The 19,177-nt window shown below is 38.1% G+C and overlaps 2 protein-coding genes across 3 annotated transcripts in view; one reads left to right on the top strand and one right to left on the bottom strand.

The window, feature by feature from the left end:
• LOC311289224 (uncharacterized protein) overlaps nt 1–19,177 on the bottom strand; it is a 35,926-nt gene that overhangs the window by 6,611 nt on the left and 10,138 nt on the right. The window contains exon 3 of one of the 2 annotated variants that reach the window (XM_084407049.1): nt 15,353–18,482. The exons of the other annotated variant lie outside the window; for it this stretch is intronic. Within the exon in view, the coding sequence (XP_084263175.1) occupies nt 17,413–18,482 (1,070 nt within the window). The 3' untranslated portion in view covers nt 15,353–17,412. Of the gene's footprint in view, nt 1–15,352; nt 18,483–19,177 lie in introns of those variants that run through there. 2 annotated transcript variants of the gene reach the window in all.
• LOC311289235 (uncharacterized protein) lies at nt 10,543–17,356 on the top strand. Its single transcript, XM_084407072.1, has 4 exons — nt 10,543–11,064; nt 11,174–11,224; nt 11,315–11,446; nt 11,847–17,356. The coding sequence occupies exons 1-4, from the start codon at nt 10,608–10,610 to the stop codon at nt 12,125–12,127; spliced, it is 921 nt and encodes a 306-aa protein (XP_084263198.1). The 5' UTR covers nt 10,543–10,607; the 3' UTR covers nt 12,128–17,356.

Genomic DNA, 19,177 nt, shown 5'->3' with positions numbered 1-19,177 from the left:
TCTGAAAATCAAAATGAGTTCATCAACTTATGTGGCAGACGAGTTCTGAAAAGAATTCTACAGGAAAGGGAGGATGCCATCTATTATGCAGTCATCGCCGATGCCACACCAGATATTTCCCATACAGAGCAAAACGTGGTGGTACTACGGTATGTCAAATATGACAAAGAAAAAGACAAGTGGGAGATCACTGAGAGGTTCCTTGAATTCAAGGATTTTTACAAAAAGACAGGGAGTGAGATAGCAGAGATGATTGAGTCTGTTCTTTGTAAGCATGGGATTGACATCAGTGATTGCAGAGGACAGGGATATGACAATGGGGCAAATATGTCAGGGAAGGTAAAGGGAGTCCAAGCTGAAATACTGAGGCAAAACAAGATAGCTACTTATTCACCTTGTGCCTCTCATACATTAAATCTTGTCGGCGTACATGCTGCACAATCAAGTCCAGATGTATCCACCTTTTTTGGCTGCATAAATCGCCTGTACACATTTGTAAGTAGCAGCCCAGAGCGCTGGGCAATCTACAAAGAGCAAACAGGTTGCTCATTGCATCAGCTATCTGATACCCACTGGAGTGCAAGGATTGAGGCTGTTAAACCTGTGGCAAAGCACCTACCTTCTGTCATCAATGCACTTGATAGCATATTAATGACTTGCAGTCTCACCAATGAAGCAAGATCAGATGCTAATGGTCTCAGAAAATACTTCATGTCATTTGATGCTATTCTTCTTCTCACCATCTGGCTGAAAGTACTGCAAAGCATTGATGACAGGAATGTTATTCTCCAGTCAGGGAAAATCTCACTTGACACAGAGGCAGCCAATATCAGAGCCTTGACAGAAGAGATGAAGTCTCTGAGAGATGCATGGGGGTCTCTCCTAGCTGAGGCTAAGTTGATAGCTAGAGAAGCTCATGTTACTCCTCAGTTAAGCAAGGAGTGCAGTCGCAAGAAGAAAAGAAAGAGATTCCATGATGAAACCTGTGAAGAGGAGACAACTCAGGAAGATTCAGAAACAGAGTTTCGGAATACTGTGTTTTACACTGCTATGGATAGTATCATCAGTGACTTAGACACTAGGTTTCAGAGAATTGCTGATATTGTGAACGAGTTTTATGCGGTTCTGAAAGTTGGGCAGATTAGTGAGGACAAAATCTCTTCTGTGTGCCAACCACTGATCACTAAGTATTCCAGTGATCTAACTCCTGATTTTGAAAATCAAGTAAGACACCTAAACCGTGTATATGCTTCCAACTTCCCCCCTAACCTGTCACCTCTTGAACTCCTAAATGCTATTTGTAACCTGCAGCTGCAAAGCATCTTTGGAGAAGTGTGCATTGCTTTGCGTTTATTTAGCACACTGCCAGTGACTGTTGCTGGTGGGGAGAGGGCATTCAGCAAATTAAAACTGATAAAAAACTACTTGAGGTCTACAATGTCTCAAGAAAGGCTTTGCAGTCTTGCTATGCTTTCCATTGAGAGCGAGTTGGCTAGAGAGCTCGACTTCAAAGATTTGATTAATGATTTTGCAGCTGAAAAGGTCAGACGTTGGACTTTTGTTTAGAAATGTTGAGCAAGGACAAGAGATTAGAAATGATGTGGAAAGAGTAACTCAGACTCATCTATGTTATACCTTGGCCATTCTTTGATATAGTATATTATGCAAGTTCTGCTTAAATTATTTGAAATTTTATATGGCCATTTTGTTTTATGGTGGTGTTTTCTTGCTGAGATTTTTTTTTCACCACAGATTGTAATTCCTGTTTTTTAAATTGAAGAGTTTTATTTTGAAATTTCAGTATCAGTGTTGAAGCAAATAAATATAAATACATTTCATTGTATTAAGAGTGCTCAGTGTTTCCGTTACATTTCAACTGTCATGTTAAAAATATTAGGTTAGATTAGATTAACTTTATTGTCATTGCCAGTGTACAGTACAAATATGTACAGTACATACATACAAATATAAATATATGTGAATACACTATATGACACATGTACAGCTATGCACAGTATTATACAGTACTGAAGTAGTGCAGTATTACAAAGGACAAATTACGGGTGTGGACATGGGATGGAGTTCAATTGTCTGATTTACTTAAATATATGAGAATGATAGTCAAAATACCATAAAAACGCATGATTTTATGTAAATTAATATGAAAAAACTCTCAGCTGTGTTGGGAGCCCTGTCAAGATTCTTTTCATGGGGCCCAAAATCCTTAGCAGCGCCCCTGCCAACATCTGACACACGTGAACTGATGCCAAATATCGCGATGTGTTCGGAACGAGACTTCTTCAGCGCGATTTCCTACTGATAAAATATAATTTTAAAAATATCAATAAACAGCAAAGCAATCCAGCTTCCCTGGCAATAAGACCGAAATAATAACATTAAGAAAATACATAAAAATACATAAGATCTCGTGAAAAAATGTTGATTAAACAGCTTATCTGCTGCAGCCGACAGGCAGAAAGAATCGTGCTGTTATCACGAAAGACGCTTCCCATTGAAAATACATTAGTTTAAAAAACGTGCTGGTATTACGAAAATAACGAAATAAACGTGTCCGTGGCACGAATCAATAGATTAAATTACGTGACCATATCACGAACTGCCGTGCGTTGTTAAACTCACCGCTGAATGATCACGTGCGTTGTTAAACTCACCGCTGAACGCGCTAAACCTTTGCGGGGACTTTGATATCAGATCGCGAGGGGTTTTAAACATCAAAAACCAGTTGGAGGGCCAGATAAAAATTATCTGGGTGCCGCCATTTGACTCGCCCTGGCATAGATAATATTTTGTAGCCCAATGAGAAAAAAGGGAGTAAATAATTAAAACAAAATGAACAGCATTAGCTGCTACGTGTGAAAAGAAACCTGCTTTGGATGTATTATGTTCAGGACAAACGTAATAGCACTGCTTATATTAGGTTAAGGACCAACGTAATAGCACTGCTTATATGTTGGCATGTAACGTAATTGCGATTTGCAAAATAGTTTCCTCAGAATGTATTTCATGTGATACAGGGTTGAAATATATACTGTACACACACACACACACACACACACACACATTTATTTATATAGCCTACACTATATTGCCAAAAGTTTTCGGACGCCTGCCTTTACATGCACAAGAACTTTAATGACATCCCATTCTTAAAGTGATACTTTGGGATTTAGCATTAAGCTTTGTATTAGTAGAAAACCTGTAGTATTTTCGAATTACTGTGCTTTCTACCCTCATATCCCCCTGAGATGAGAGATTTATGTATTTTTTGTCTGGAAAAAATCCTCCGATGACGCAAAAATCGTCATTTTGCCTCAACAGAGGATTTTTTGGCCAGAGGCTAAAGACTACAGCCAGTAGCAGGGGCTGTCCCGCATGTTTTCAACCCGCCCATAGAGGGTGGGATCTCACTCACAGAATGTACACATAGTGTCAGCCGTCTTTCTTTGGAAGCTAAGCTAGCAAGCTCTTGTTCTGGGGAGAAAGCTGAGTAGTAGGAGAAAGCTGAGTAGTAGGGGTTACCATCCTCTTTTTCCCAGACATGTCCGGCCGTCGAGATCGTCCAAAATGTCCGGGATTCGGCTTTTTCTTTCTGCAGTCGCCATTCATTGTTTACATGCACATCTTTTGTTTCAATCTAACTGAATTCATGCCGATTGGTGAATCTGAATGTAGTGTTTACATGAACGTTAAACAAGCTGAAGTTGATGTGCGTTTTAACATTGCTAAGAATGTTCCCGCTCCTCCGTGAGAGATACGAGACCGGTGCGTCTCACAGACGGTGCGTCTTTGACTGCAGCGCATCCTGCTCATCGGTAATCACGCCACTGGCCTCTCATCGTTCTCCCACGGCCCTCAGTCTCGTCCTGCTCGCCACAGTAAACATAATGAATGGCGACTGTAGAACGCAAAAGCCGAATCCCGGACATTTTGGGCGATCTCGAAATCCCGGGCAGACTCGAGTCGTTACGGAGACTCACTAGTAGCTAAGAATTGTTGTTTAACTGCTGCGCTCTCTTACCGGTAGGCGTGGCCTCCTAGGGCAGCTAAGCAAGTGCATTCTGGGAGTTGTTGTCTTTCATCCACATAAGCCAAAAATACATTTTCTGGCTTTTCTCAGTCTAGAAAGCTCCAAATTCAAAAATAATTTCACATTTCTTCAACATAAATTACCCATTTTAAATACACATTCATCTTTCCAGAGGTGAAGTATCTCTTTAATCTGTAGGGTTTAATATGGAGTTGGCCCACCCTTTGCAGCTATAACAGCTTCAACTCTTCTGGGAAGGCTTTCCACAAGGTTTAGGAGTGTGTTTATGGGAATTTTTGACCATTCTTCTAGAAGCGCATTTGTGAGGTCAGGCACTGATGTTGGACAAGAAGGCCTGTCTCGCAGTATCTGCTCTAATTCATCCCAAAGGTGTTCTATCGGGTTGAGGTCAGGACTCTGTGCAGGACAGTCAAGTTCCTCCACACCAAAGAAAATAACAATGTTCTTAAAAGGTTAGTTCACCTAAAAATGTTATGTAATTAATTACTCACCCTCATGTCGTTCCAAACCCGTAAGAAGATATTTTTGATGAAATCCGAGAGCTTTCTGACCCCTCCATAAAGAGCAATGCAACAACCACTTTCAAGGCCCAGAAAGGTAGTAAAGACATTGTTAAAATAGTCCATGTGATTCAATGGTTCAACCTTAATGTTATGAAGCTATGAGAATACTTTTGGTGCCCCCCAAACACTGTTTACGTTGAAACCACAGTGCAGAGCTTCTACATCAGAACGGCGACGCCAATTGGCTGTTCATGTAAGCACCACAACACATGCAGGTGATGCTGACGCAGGAGCTGGCCAATACAAAGCTGCCGTTCTGACGTAGAACCCGTACAATATCTTCACCGTGCACTATACTTCACTACACTACATTACACTACACTACACCCAGCACACAACACTACACTCCACTATACTTCAATACAGTACACTACTCTACACTTTACTTCACTACACTACATTACACTACTCTACACCCAGCACACAACACTACACTCCACTATACTTCAATACAGTACACTACTCTACACTTTACTTCACTACTCTACACTTCACTTCACTACTCTACAATTCACTACACAATACTCTTTCACTGCACTTTACTTTATTAAACTATAGTACACTACACTACCTTACACTACATTACACTATACTTCACAACACTACACTTCACTACAGTACAATATAAGTAGTAACAGCATAAACGCTCTGCCACTTTTTAATTTATGACCCCCTTGTTAATTGATTTATGGCTCATCTGTCACCCCAGATTTAAATTATGTTTCATGAACAAAGTTCAGGATGAGCACGTTCAAACAATCTCAGGGTGGATGAGATCCGCCCTGAGTACCTCAAGTCTCTGGATGTTGTGGGGCTGTCTTGGCTGACACGCCTCTGCAGCATCGCATGGCGGTCGGGGACAGTACCTTTGGGCTGGCAGACCGGGATGGTGGTCCCTCTTTTTAAGAAGGGGGACCAAAGGGTGTGTTCCAACTACAGGGGGAACACACTTCTCAGCCTCCCCGGGAAAGTCTATGCCAGGGTACTGGAGAGGAGAATACGGCCGATAGTAGAACCCCGGATTCAGGAGGAACAGTGCGGTTTCCGTCCTGGCCGTGGAACACTGGACAAGTTCTATACCCTCTACAGGGTGCTGGAGGGTTCATGGGAATTTTCCCAACCCACATGTGCTTTGTGGATTTGGAGAAGGCATTCGACTGTGTCCCTCGCGGCGTCCTGTGGAGGGTGCTCTGGGAGTATGGGGTCTGGGGCCCTTTGCTAAGGCCTGTCCGGTCCCTGTACGACCGGAGCAGGAGCTTGGTTCGCATTGCCGGCAGTAAGTCAGACTTGTTCCCAGTGCATGTTGGACTCCAGCAGGGCTGCCCTTTGTCGCTGGTTCTGTTCATAATTTTTATGGACAGAATTTCTAGGCGCAGCCAGGGGCCAGAGGGTGTCAGGTTTGCGGACCACACGATTTCGTCTCTGCTTTTTGCGGATGATGTTGTCGTGCTGGCCCCATCAGACCAGGGGCCTGATGTATAAACGTTGCGTACGCACAAAATGAGCATAGAAATATGCGTACGCATTTTTCCATGCACATATCGGGATTTATAAAAAATAAACTTGGCGTAAATAAGTGCGCACCGTAAGGATGCTCTTGACCGTGCGTACGCACTCTTTTAGAAGAGTATGTGTTTTGGCGACACCAACTGGCCCAAATAGCAATAACTATTTAAAATGAAAATCTTCTAAATTATCCTATTACATCACCCAATAAATCAAATTGCATCAACCTGAATTATCATTATCAGCATTCTTAACCAGGTGCAAATACTTTGAATTTACAAAAAAAATGTAATGAATGGGCTATAAAAAGGTATGTGCGTATATAACATATCATCATAATGGATGCTCTAGTGCTGTTAGAAGACCTTGCTAATGACGCTCTACGGAAACTGATGTTTCTTCTAGTGGAAGAAATATTATCATTAAGATGTGTGTGACCATCATATGACAGTAAGAGTACACACAATCCATATTCTAATATGGAATTGTATTGGAATGGTAAAGAGTGTTGGTACGTGACAGGAGGGCCTCCACTCAAGGACACAATATTATTATTATTGCCTTTACTGTCATTGCATATAACAACGAAATTTCAATTGCACTTCCCCTGGTGGTGACACATTAAAAATAATAATAATAATAATAATAATACATATGTTTTGGAAAAAAAACACATAGTTGTTACAGTGCAGTGTAATCCAAATAGTCATGAGTTCAGGTGCTTTATAGCATTTGGATAAAAACTATTCAAAAGTCTAGAAGTGCGACCCTGGAAAGATCTATAACACCTTCCAGATGGCAGCAGAGTAAAGAGGTCGTGACCTGGGTGGGAACAGTCCTGAATTATGTTTTTTGCCCGCTGCAGGCATCTGGTGTGATATATGTCAGTGAGTGAGGGGAGCTGTATGTGAATTATGTTTTGTGCTGATTTCCTAACTCTTTTTGTCAGCAGTGGTGCAGCTACTAAACCACACCAGAATGTAATGTGAGATGATACTTTGGACAGAACTGTTGTAAAAGGATAAAAGCAACTTCTGGGAGAGGTTCATTTTGAAAATTAACCTCATAAAATGAGGTTAATTAAATCAAAATCATAAAAATATGATGAACAAGTCTAAGAATGTTCCACATATGGTTGAAATACCATCATTGGCCTAGAAAGATAACATTCTGGGAGTCAAAACTATAAAAGAGGAAGGATGCCCTCCCTTCACTGTCACACTCTGCAGCCACTCTGTGTGACTGTACGACTGCTGGCCTTTTCTTGCAAGAAAATAAACTTCAAAGACAATTGGAAATGTTTGTCTCTTATTCAGTGATAGAATTTTGTTTGCCACCACAATTCATACAGCATTTTGCCACATAAATAAATATGGAGATAAGAGATATTGATTTGACTAAGTTTTATTAGCTCACCAAATGCAAAACTACCACAAAGAAAAACTGTTCCTAGCAAGCACTGCTGACTTCAGTAACCCGGATGAGCCTGTGTTTCTGTTTTCAGCAGTTGTTATCTGGGAATAACTTACCGCTGGATGGTGCGATTGACCAATCAGAATCGAGTATTCCACAGAGCCGTGTAATAATAAATAATAAGGTTAAAGGTGTTACGATCAAAGTTCACACCACAAAACAACAGCTCACATTATTGTACCATAAAACAAGTTATTGTAAACCAGTTACTGGAAAACCCCAAATCAAGGGCATTCTTATACGTGAAAAGTTGTAAATCAGGTTAATAATTACATTTAATGTTTTTAAACATGTCATTAAAATTATATTTATATATTATCAACAAGGAAAGAATGAAATTTGAAATGTTGTCCTCAAACTACCTTTTTGTATTTATTAATCCGTGGATTTATTCAGTTCTACTTCTGTTGATATAGGATGTTGTTGCATGTGGGGGAAAAAAACATTTTGTGGATTCAACAAGTTAAACTCCATCAGCAACATTTTGTCAACATAAATCTGATAAAGCTGGTAACTTTTGGTGGTTGACACATTTGGCTAAAAAAAAAGTTTTTTAAAAAAATCTCTAATGTAAGTCATGGAACTCGTTGGGTTATATTCTACCAACTCTTATATTTCCAAATATATATGTGGTCTTGTAGATTCTGTCCTGAAATTTACATTTATTCACTAGTTTACTGTCTTAGTGACTAAAATTGTCATATGGTGTGACATGAATGTTATTGTGTATTAAATTAAAAAGGGGTATAATGTGATAATGTAAGTCAATTTATCCTGATTCTTTATCATTACTATATAAAAGTATAGCATTTCTTATGTGCAAATATGTTACGTTTTGCATTATTTTACTTTATCAACACTCATAGAAAGACGTTTACTCGTAATCTTTCAATATACTTCAAATTAATTTTGGAATACCTTGTTATAAAAGTACCTAAATGCTTGTAACCTTTGCTGGCACTATTCCCCATCTGTCACATTGATGATTTTATGATTAATAACCAAAAAGCCTTAATTTCTTTCAAAATTCTGAATGTCACACCAAATGACATGGTGTCACGCCATATGATGAATCACACCACACAACAACCTGTATGCAAAAATCTGTATTAGCTGCATTTAACAAACAACCATATTTAGTTTGACAAGTGAATCATTGTTTCAGTTACAGCAAAAATCACAGTTTTGAGTTCTGCTCAAAGTAGCAAAGAATCATATATTTATAACACATTTATTAATCCACTTACTGTATTCATTTGATGTTGCACTTTTCATTTTAATCTGCTAAATCATTGAACATTTTTTTTATTTAATGCATAAAGTAATTTCAAAATGAGGATGAGTAAAACAATGACCGAACAGCAAGCTGATGATGTATTATTTCCTTGTTCTTTCTGTATTCGCCATATCTTGCCATCTACTGAAATCTACCTCAAACTGAAAAATAAATAAATAAATAAATAAAGGGAAACATTTGAGTGACAAAATGTTGTAGTTTAACATGGATTCAGCTTGAAAATGGGATAGTAGGGATTCACCAAATTGAGTTGGTGTACAGATATAAAATGTTTGAATAATATAGTATCAAAATGTGTTAAAAGGACAAAATATTCAATAAACTTAACTATTAGCTATAAAATATGTATCTAAGAACATTATGTATTTAAATGCAGTTCATATCATATAGTGTGACAAAATAATCATATGGTGTGACAAGAAAACCCTGTCACACCTTATGATGTTGTGTCACACCATATGAGGTTTCATGTATTTAACATGACATTAAGCAATGGGTGGTTGACATGACATGGCCTTTTTTTGGTCAAAGTAAATTATAGAAACATATGTCAAATACTGTGGTGATATTGTTCAGAAAATGCTGTTTTATATGAACATACAGAGCATTCATGGGTTTAATCTTCCATTTTATTTATTTTTTTTACAATTTTCAGCCAAACCAGAAAAGGCTCATTTGGCGTGACTGTCCCAAGCCCATTTCACAAATTTTGATTTTAAATAAATGTATTCAATCTGTTTATTCAATCATATATTGATAACCCAGATGTCTACTTGTGAGTCTGCTTGACTAAAAGTTCAGGCATAATATTTTGAAGCCATTAACTAAAACATTTTGTCCCAAAAATGGATATCAATGGTGTGACGCCATATTCCTTTTTTTAAACGGGCAATTGTTTGGAGACCTTTGGGGAGTGGGGGGTCCTCCTTCTTTCAGGAGGAAGAAAAACACCTCAGAAGGACACTGAACGTTACAAGGTGAGTTTTCCCCCTTCATGTTTTCATGTAAACCAAGTATATCCGGCACTCTTGCTTCAGTTCCCTTTTGCGCTGTCTTTTGGTGTGACAGATGTTACACAAAAATGCCCAAATGAAATTACTTTTCAGTCAATATTACCTTTAAAACTATAGTGTCATATTGTAGTTAGCATGGTTTTAGCATGTTAGCATAAAAGCAAATATATATATAATGCGCATATTAATTGACACATATCTTTTATTGTCTCGTCTTTGTCACTGCTGCATACAGTTGCAAAAATGTTACGGCAGCTGAGTGCGAAAAGTTTCTTCTAACAGCCAAATAGTTGTGAGTGTTAAAAAAGGTGAAAAAAGAGGAACTGATGCAGTGGAGGATGAAGGACAAATGTTGTCGCAAAATGTTCTGCGTATATATCCCAGATTTAGTAACAGAAAACAGTGCAAACTGCTGTGTAAATTAACAGTTGCTTTGTATGACACTTTAATTTTAGCAGAATATCTCACTGGAGATTGCTGAACTCTAACATACTGTTGTGAATAGAGATAAACATCTACTGAACCCGGAACATCCCTTTGATTATGATTAACAATTAACTTGAACTACTTATTTATCTGAAGCAATGTAAATCATGTACAAAAGGCAGTAAATCAGGACACTATAAAAGGAACATGAGAGGCTGTGAGGATGAAGAGCAAGAGCTGGAAACAAACATCAGTGAAGAATGAAGGGTTTAGTATGTTTACTGCTGCTGTTGGAAACCTTTGTGTGTGTCGTACAGCATCAGGTAGATGGAGGACTCAATGAGAATGAGATCAGTCAACAGCTCAGATCTGAGGACGGAAGACAGAATCCACCTCAAACAGACACTTTGAGAGATGAAGCTTCAACTGACAGCCAACAAAACTACCATCTGTTCTTCACTGACATCCATGCAGCGCTGAGAGAACTGACCGCCACAGTTTCAGAGCAGAAAGTGAACATCAGAGAACTGACCGCCACCGTTACAGAGCAGAAAACCATCAACAGAGAACTGACCGCCACAGTTACAGAGCAGAAAACCATCAACAGAGAACTGACCGCCACCGTTACAGAGCAGAAAACCATCAACAGAGAACTGACCGCCAACATCAGAGCTTTAGAGACGCAACTGAGGAATGAGATGAACAAGAAAAATGATGGTACTTATAAAACATTCACTCTTTCATCAATGATTCATCAATGAAATAAATCACAAAATAAATAAATTGCATAGTGTAAATGTCATACAGAATCTTTATTTCTTCACAGAAATATCAAATCTTACTCTGGGTCAAGTGGAGTTGAGAAAGGAAAATAGAGGTGAAAGTGTGCTTGAATGATATTCAGTGTATACATTCTCAGTGTAATATAGTAATATATCACAATAATGTTTATGTTTTTCAATAACAGACAGAGAAATAGCTTTTTCAGCTTCACTGGTGCAATCTGGCAGTGGATATATTGGTCCTTTTACCACTGAAATCACACTAACCTACAGGAACGTCTTCACAAACATAGGGAACGCCTACAACCCAGTTACAGGTAATTATCAATGAAATGAGTCATAAAACTCAGTTTATAATAATGAAAACCCTTCTGCTCCATTCAGACCTCTCTGCAGTCTCAATGTGTATAAGAGAATTAAGGGCTGTTTACACGACATCAGTTTAAACTATGCGTAAAATGTTGTATGTGATTCAGTTTTATGCGTTTTGGCCGTTCATTCATATGCCGTTTTGGGGGCCTGAAAAGGCAAACTTTTGAAAACGGGCTTCAAAGTGCAAGCTTTTGTAAAAAAAAAAATAATAATTATAGTCTCCATTTAAACAACAAAAACGTGAATTGTAACATGTAAACGTAGCCTCTAATGATCTGCCATCTTTCAAAACTATCACACATACAGGACACATCTGATTCTGGTATCTCTTGTTATTTGATTTAGGTGTTTTCACAGCCCCACTGAAAGGAGCGTACATGTTCAGAATCTCTATATATGGTCAGGGAGGAACTACAGCAACTGCATCCATTGTTAAGAATGGAGAGCGTATGGTTATAGCACATGAATATCAGGCTCAGCATGACTTAAACTCCTCTAATGGAGTTGTGTTGATCCTGGAGGTTGGAGATGTTGTCTATGTGAGACTTTGGTCTGGCAGGAGGATACATGATAACGTCAATAACCACTGCACTTTCAGTGGTTTCCTACTGTTTCCCTTAAGATAACAGGAGCTTTGCAGAATGTGATTCCAATAATTCTGAACCTTTAGCGTATGATTTAAGATAGAAATCATTAACATATTCTGTATTAATGAGGATGTGTGTGTTTGAAATTTGCAATAGATTACTGTATTAAAGTCAGTATAAGACACTATAATCATAAGTTCTGGGCTGGGTTTCCCGAAATCTCCTTAACGCTACGTCGTTCTTAAGTTACACCTTACGCTGTACCTTATCGTTAATGCGTGTTTCCCGAAACGTTCTTAGTTAAGTATACCTTCTGTAAGTCATACGATCGAAAGGTTGGTCTGGACCACTCTTAGCTTCACCTTATCACTGTTGCAGGTCTATATGAATATAATTCTGAAGTTTTAATACACCCAGACAGTGTTCAATTAGGCTAATTCAAGTGTTTTCATGCAAAGAATAAAATTGTCATTACACTGATTGTTGTTACATTTTTAATTATATTATCCAAAGGTACATCAGCTGGCAAACCATTAAAGGCTTAATAGTCTATTTAAAAGGGAATGATTGTGGTGGGGAGTTTGCTCAAACTATGGCAGCGAAACAGCGAATGGTTGTTCTAAAAGACGGCGCGTCTGCGGAGCGCTTTCACAGTTAAGTCCTATTCGGACGCTAATTGTTTCTCATGGGCTCGTATGGTACGGTATTTTTAACATTTACAGGGGCAAGTCGGGATTTTAGTGCCATAATGTCAGTGTTTTTTTCTCACCCAAACCCGCGTAAAAATCCCTGTCCAAAGTAGTACCTACTGTTTTTTGACAAGCAGGTCGTGTGGTAATTTAATTGCCGTCTGAATCCACATCTCTGAGTTTACAAGAGATTCAAAATCCACTGTTTAAATCCTTTTTGATCACTGCCGAGCACCGTACCTAAGATGTACGCTTTTATTACTGAATTGCTGGAAAGTATTTTCAAGAACAATAGTTCATCGCAGCTCCACCTCAGCGAACACAAATAGGAAAGAGAAGAACGCATGTAAACATTTTAAATGGTTATTATGGCAGCAATATATGATACAATTTAAAAATATGTAGGCTAGGCTATTATAGTTTGGATTATTGTTTATAATATCTCATGAGTCCTAATAAACGCAATTTCAACTATTTCTGAAGTGCTTCTTTTATAAAGAACACCACTTTCTCACATAAACAGCCCCTGCACGAGAGAATAATTGATTCTCAAGCCATCCATATCAACCAATTCAGCAGCATCGCCACGGACAGCACCGGGTAACGTCGCACGTAAGAAGGTATATCTTAAGCAGCTTCCCAAGGTATAGTTCGGGGAACACACCTAGAAATGGTATACCTTCAGTTAAGTTATACCATAAGAGTCTTCGAAGCGTGCTAAGAGACAACGTTATCAGGAAATCCAGCCCTGAGCTGTCTATACATGCAAGTTTGTATGAAGAGTTGACATGACTGAGACAGACATGACACATGAATATCACGTGATTTTAAAGTGTTTTGTTAAAGTGGTAAATCTAGAATGTTAAATAATACCTTTTTAAGTGTAACTTGTTACTGATCCTTGATCTGTATCTTTTCATCCTACATAAATAAATAACAGAATAAAGAGACAGTGTGGCATTTTCTTTTGCATTTCCACAACAATGCTTGATTTGATGCACTCATTATATATTTCTGTCCCACCTGGATTTCGCAAAGATTCTTTTTGCGAAAAAGGTATTTTATTTGTAATTAAATGAAAGTTTGGAAAAAAATGTTTTATTTATCATTACTACACCACATTTACCAGATTATGTATTGTTTAGATACACAATAGTCATACATGACCAAAAAAAAAAAAAAAAAATTCATAAATCTTACCAAATTCTGAGACATTTTTACTTTTAAAACAACCTATGAACATTTTTTTCTGTCTAATGTTATCTAACTTTATAAGTAGTATGCAGGAAGTATGTTGTCGTGGTTGAAAAGTGATACTGACAAGAGGAGAGGAGCTTGGCAAATGCAGAGGAGAACACATAAAACAGGCCTTATTAAAGTCTGGTTGACCTCATTTGGGGAGATCACTAATTTATCTTGACGATGACAGTGACCAACCTGAAGAGCTTTTCTAACACCAGAACCATCACTGATATTGTCTTGATTGAAAAACATTTTGATATACGTACTTTACTTTAGTGATGGGAAGTTCGAATCATTTTACTGACTCTATTGTTCGATCTCATTCATCAAAATGATCAAATCTTTACTTGACTTTCATTTTAGTGGCTTTAAATGTAATACTTTTAACAGCCAAATTACCAGAACACATCCACCTACGCAATCTTGATCATATTCTGAATTAAAGGGATGGTTTGGAGTAAAATCAACCTAGGGTCCTTTGCACCACGACATTGAACCAAACACCCCCCCCTGAATTTGGAGTTGTTTTCTGAATATGTAGTTGTGGCGTTTGTATGTGTTGTGACCCTTCTCGGCCACCGTAAACATGTATTTCTTATTAGTTTAATAATTTTAATGGAACCAGAATTGTTAGGCAGAACCGGACCCGGAAAATTTCTTATGATTCCCAAATCTATGTCCAAGGCTACTTAAGATTATAAATAAAAATGTGTGTTTAACTCTAATCTGGCATCAAGGAAACATGAGAGAATCCCATGATCGCTGATTAGAGATAGAATTGATAATTCCTGCATATATTACTAGCACATTTGTAAACAATGTGGGGAACTATCTTATTCAATTAACTGTTTCTCTTTCAGTGTTTTTTTAAATAAAAAATAGTTGCTATCCACCATCAGGCATTTTTTTTTTTTTTTTTTTTCACAAAACTTTAATGTCCCCCAGAATATTTTGTTGTGTGAATATCTGCACAAACAATGTATCAAAATAAATAACAGACCCTCTGCTTTAAAAGAAACAACTTTATTCTAACTCCATGTCTTCCTTTTTTAACAACACTCAAATGTGTGTAGGTTTCATAAAAAAAGCTACATTTTGAACAAAAAGCGAAGAAAAATCGTGTTTTTATCAGACGCAAATTCAAAATGATAATCAAATAATCAAAACAGTTGACGGTAGCCATTGACTGCCATAGTATTTTTTTTTTCACTGTCTGGTTAATTCTTAAAAATATCTTCTTTTGTGTTCAACAGAAAAAAGAAGCTCATTAAAGGTGCTCTAAGCGATGTCACACGTTTTTTTAGGCCAAAACATTTTTTGTCACATACAGCAATCACCTCCTCACCATCCGCTAGCTGCCTGTCCCATCAATACACTGTAAAAAAACGCGGTCTCTGTAGACACCACAGGCTCCACAAACGGCAACAAAAACAAACTGGGCTCACCCGCACCACGAAACATAAACTGTTCCAGCCAATAACCGGCAAGAAGGATTTGGGGGTGGGGTTTGGGGGGTTAGTGTGCGGATGAAGAGGGGGGAGGGTCTAGCTAGCCTCCGATTTGTTTGACAATACTTTAAAGGCACAATATGTAACTTTTTTGCTTTAAAAATAGCAAAAATCACTGGATCACATCTATGTTATATATATTTTTTTGTTGTGTACTTAAATTATCCCGACTGTTTCCAACAACTTTCAAACCAGGAGAAATTTGTAATTTAATTCGAAGACACAGCACATTTCTTTATTTCCGTTTTGACGCCATCAATGGCGTCATATCCGCGTTGTCCCTGGTTTCCGCTCGTACTGCCATAGCAACCAGAGCTATGAACCAGAGCCCTCTGATAGTAACCAAGGCGACAGACGCAGACAACTGTGTAGTTTGCAATGTTTGCAATATTTGCACGCTGTTGTTGTTTCGTTCAAACATTATGGACCATGGCAAGCAGACTTTGGATAAAAAGAGAATCAATATCAGCGCTGTGTTTTCGAGATGCCGAGAGCTCTCATAGACAGTATATAAACGAGAGCTCCACGTTCGAGACTTCGACCGCTTCTACATGTACTTTATTAAACAGGTGAGCACATTTACATAAAACTAACCAATGTTATATAGTTCAACAATAAAATGTTAGCATATGATCTGTGTGTTATTCTAATGTTGATCTAGCTTACTGCTAGTCTCATACAGACAAACTAACACCTATCAATTTCAATTTCAACACATTCAAATGCAGTTTAGTGTGCTAGTGTAATGTTAGACCAAGTGAAACAGTGCTGCGTTACCTCACAAGTTTAATTTGTCTAATAAACTGACCTGTGAGTTGTAATTCTGCACTTGCGTGTAGTTCGGTAGAATGAAATGTCCATATTCCTTTTATATCCGCGGGACTCGCGTTGTGTGTGGAGCTGATAGCTGTCTCTTACAGCAATCCTGACCTGCTTCATATCACAGTCATGATAAAAGCATCGATGTATTCAGTCATCCATAAACATTATTAGATCGGTCGGCTTGACGTTGACGACAAGATCCATAGTTCTTAGCAAATGTTGCGTCATCAAACTACGCCTTTGTTATTGTAAAGAGGTTAGCGACCCCTAGCGGCGAAAAATTCCATACTGTACGTTTAAACGTCAACAAGAAGTGATGTCACCCAACATCACTTTGAGCACCTTTAAGATTTGGAACAACTTGAGGGTGAGTAAATGATGACAAAAAAAATCATTTTTGGTTGAACTATCACTTTAAAGTTTGATCATGTTAGCTTGTATATTACCTGATCTCTGCTTCTTCACCTATGTTTTGATCCAGAGGTTCTGTACTCTATCAGAATAACAGTGAAAATATGAAAAGCCCTTAAAACCCCATGCCAGGCTGCAACTGCACATTGTTTCAATAAAGAGCTGAAATGAGAATCAGCATCAAACTATCTGTAGCAAACGAGTTGGATCTTCCGCTGTTAAGTTTTGCTGGTGTTGCGGTTTAGCTGATGCCCATGTTAAGTGTGACCTTTTATTCCGGAAGTGAACGATTGGCCACATATTCGTCAATTTCAAAAACCTGCACAAGATGTCCTTACAATTAAACTTTTGCACTACATGATGTTGGTATATTTTTTAAAACATAAAAGGTATTTCATTACCTGTAATGACAAATATATTATAAAAAAAATCCTATAATTATACTTGTTACAGTATTCGAACAGCATAAAAAATTTAGTACATTCAAGGGTCTCACATGCGTGACTTTTCAGGTGTGTCTGTAAGTGTGATGACAAAATCTTTTTTTTTTTTTTTTTTTTTTTTTTTTAAATTGAATGGTCATCGTCCATAGTGAATATGCAAGTAAATCCTGAACCTGCTGTATTTTCTCAACCTTTTACCACAAACAGAACTACAGCTGCATTTCAAAATGAGTTTGCAAATGACATTTCAGTTCTCTTCGATATGTGAAACTCTTCCCACACTGAGGACATGTAAAAGGCTTCTCTCCAGAGTGATTTCTCAAGTGGACATAAAGGTTTCCTTTATGATTGAAACTCTTTCCACACTGATGGCAGGTGTAAGGTGTCTCTCCAGTGTGAATTCTCATGTGAATAGTAAGGTTTCCTTTATGTTTGAAACTCTTTCCACAGTGATGGCAGGTGAAAGGCTTCTCTACAGTGTGAGTTATCACATGATTCTTAAGGTGATTGCCGTTTCGGAAACGCCTTCCACAATGATGACATACAAACTGCTTCTCTCCGGTGTGAATCCTCATGTGCTGATTAAGGTTCTCTTTACATCTGAAACTCTTTCCACACTGATCACATGTAAACGGCTTCTCTCCAGTGTGAATTCTCATGTGAGTCTTAAGACATTCTTTTCGTGAGAAACTCTTCCCACACAGTTTGCAGTTGTAAGGCTTCTCTCCAGTGTGAGTTCTCGTGTGCTGATTAAGGTTTCCTTTACGTGCAAAACTCTGTCCACACAGTTTGCAGGTGTAAGGCTTCTCTCCAGTGTGATTTCTCATGTGGTCATAAAGGTTTCCTTTACGTGTAAAACTCTGTCCACACTGTTGGCAAGTGATAGGTTTATCTCCAGTGTGAATTCTCATGTGACTCTCAAGACATTCGTTTCGTGAGAAGCTCTTTCCACACTGTTGGCAGGTGTAAGGCTTCTCTCCAGTGTGAGTTCTCATATGGGCATTAAGGTTTCCTTTACGTGAAAAACTCTGTGCACACAGTTGGCAGGAGTAAGGCTTCTCTCCAGTGTGATTTCTCATGTGGACTTTAAGGTTTTGTTTTTGAGTGAAACTCTGTCCACACTGTTGGCAGGTAAAATAACTGTTAGATACGGTTTTCTGAGCACTTTTTTGTGAGGAAGTCTTTTCAGTCTGAGTGGATTTTTTTCCCATCATAAAATCATGATCTTTCTCTTCCATTTGATTCAGTTCTTGACTCTCTTCTTTCAGTGTCATCAGGTCTAAAGCGAAATAAAACAAATACAAAATTAACACCAGTTTTAATGGCACAAAGCAACAGACCGCAAAAAGCTGCAGTAAAACAAGAATGCCAACAAAACGTTGGAACTGGATAAATATTCGGAATGTTCCGATCCAATCTGACTTCTGATCTGTAATGCTGCCTGAATCATAATCATACACTGTTCATTCATTGGCTAGATGAGAAAAAAATTAATAAAATAAAGATGACTTGACAAATGCTAGATCCGATACCTAATAATTCTTGAAGTATACTCTTCAAACACAACCTGCGTCTGTGCGATTGTGAGGGTTGTTAGGCTCCTCTGATTGTTGTGACACTTTTTAATGAGAGCGTGATAATTGAAATGTCTCAAATAAAACTGACCGCGGAGGAGTTAAGGAAATGTTACATATCTACAAAAATTACAGCACAGTACAGAGCAAAAGAATTTGCAAATGACTTTGAGGATCGGGGATTGATGTTCTGTAAAATCTGTCAACACTTTGTCGATTACCTGAGGATACAGACAGCACTGGAGCAACAAGAACCGAAAGAGAAATGCTCTTGGTAAGTTATTTAAAGTGTAATTTACTTTGTGTTGAAAAATAATGAAAAGTGTATCCAATATACAACCTAAATTGATCATGATGACAACAGTGCTGCATGTTGTATAGTTATTTTTCACATAGGCTA

This window comes from Rutilus rutilus (genome assembly GCF_951802725.1).
Source record: "Rutilus rutilus genome assembly, chromosome: 4".
NCBI classification, from domain to species: Eukaryota; Metazoa; Chordata; class Actinopteri; order Cypriniformes; family Leuciscidae; genus Rutilus; species Rutilus rutilus.
This window is presented reverse-complemented; position numbering and strand designations above follow the sequence as displayed.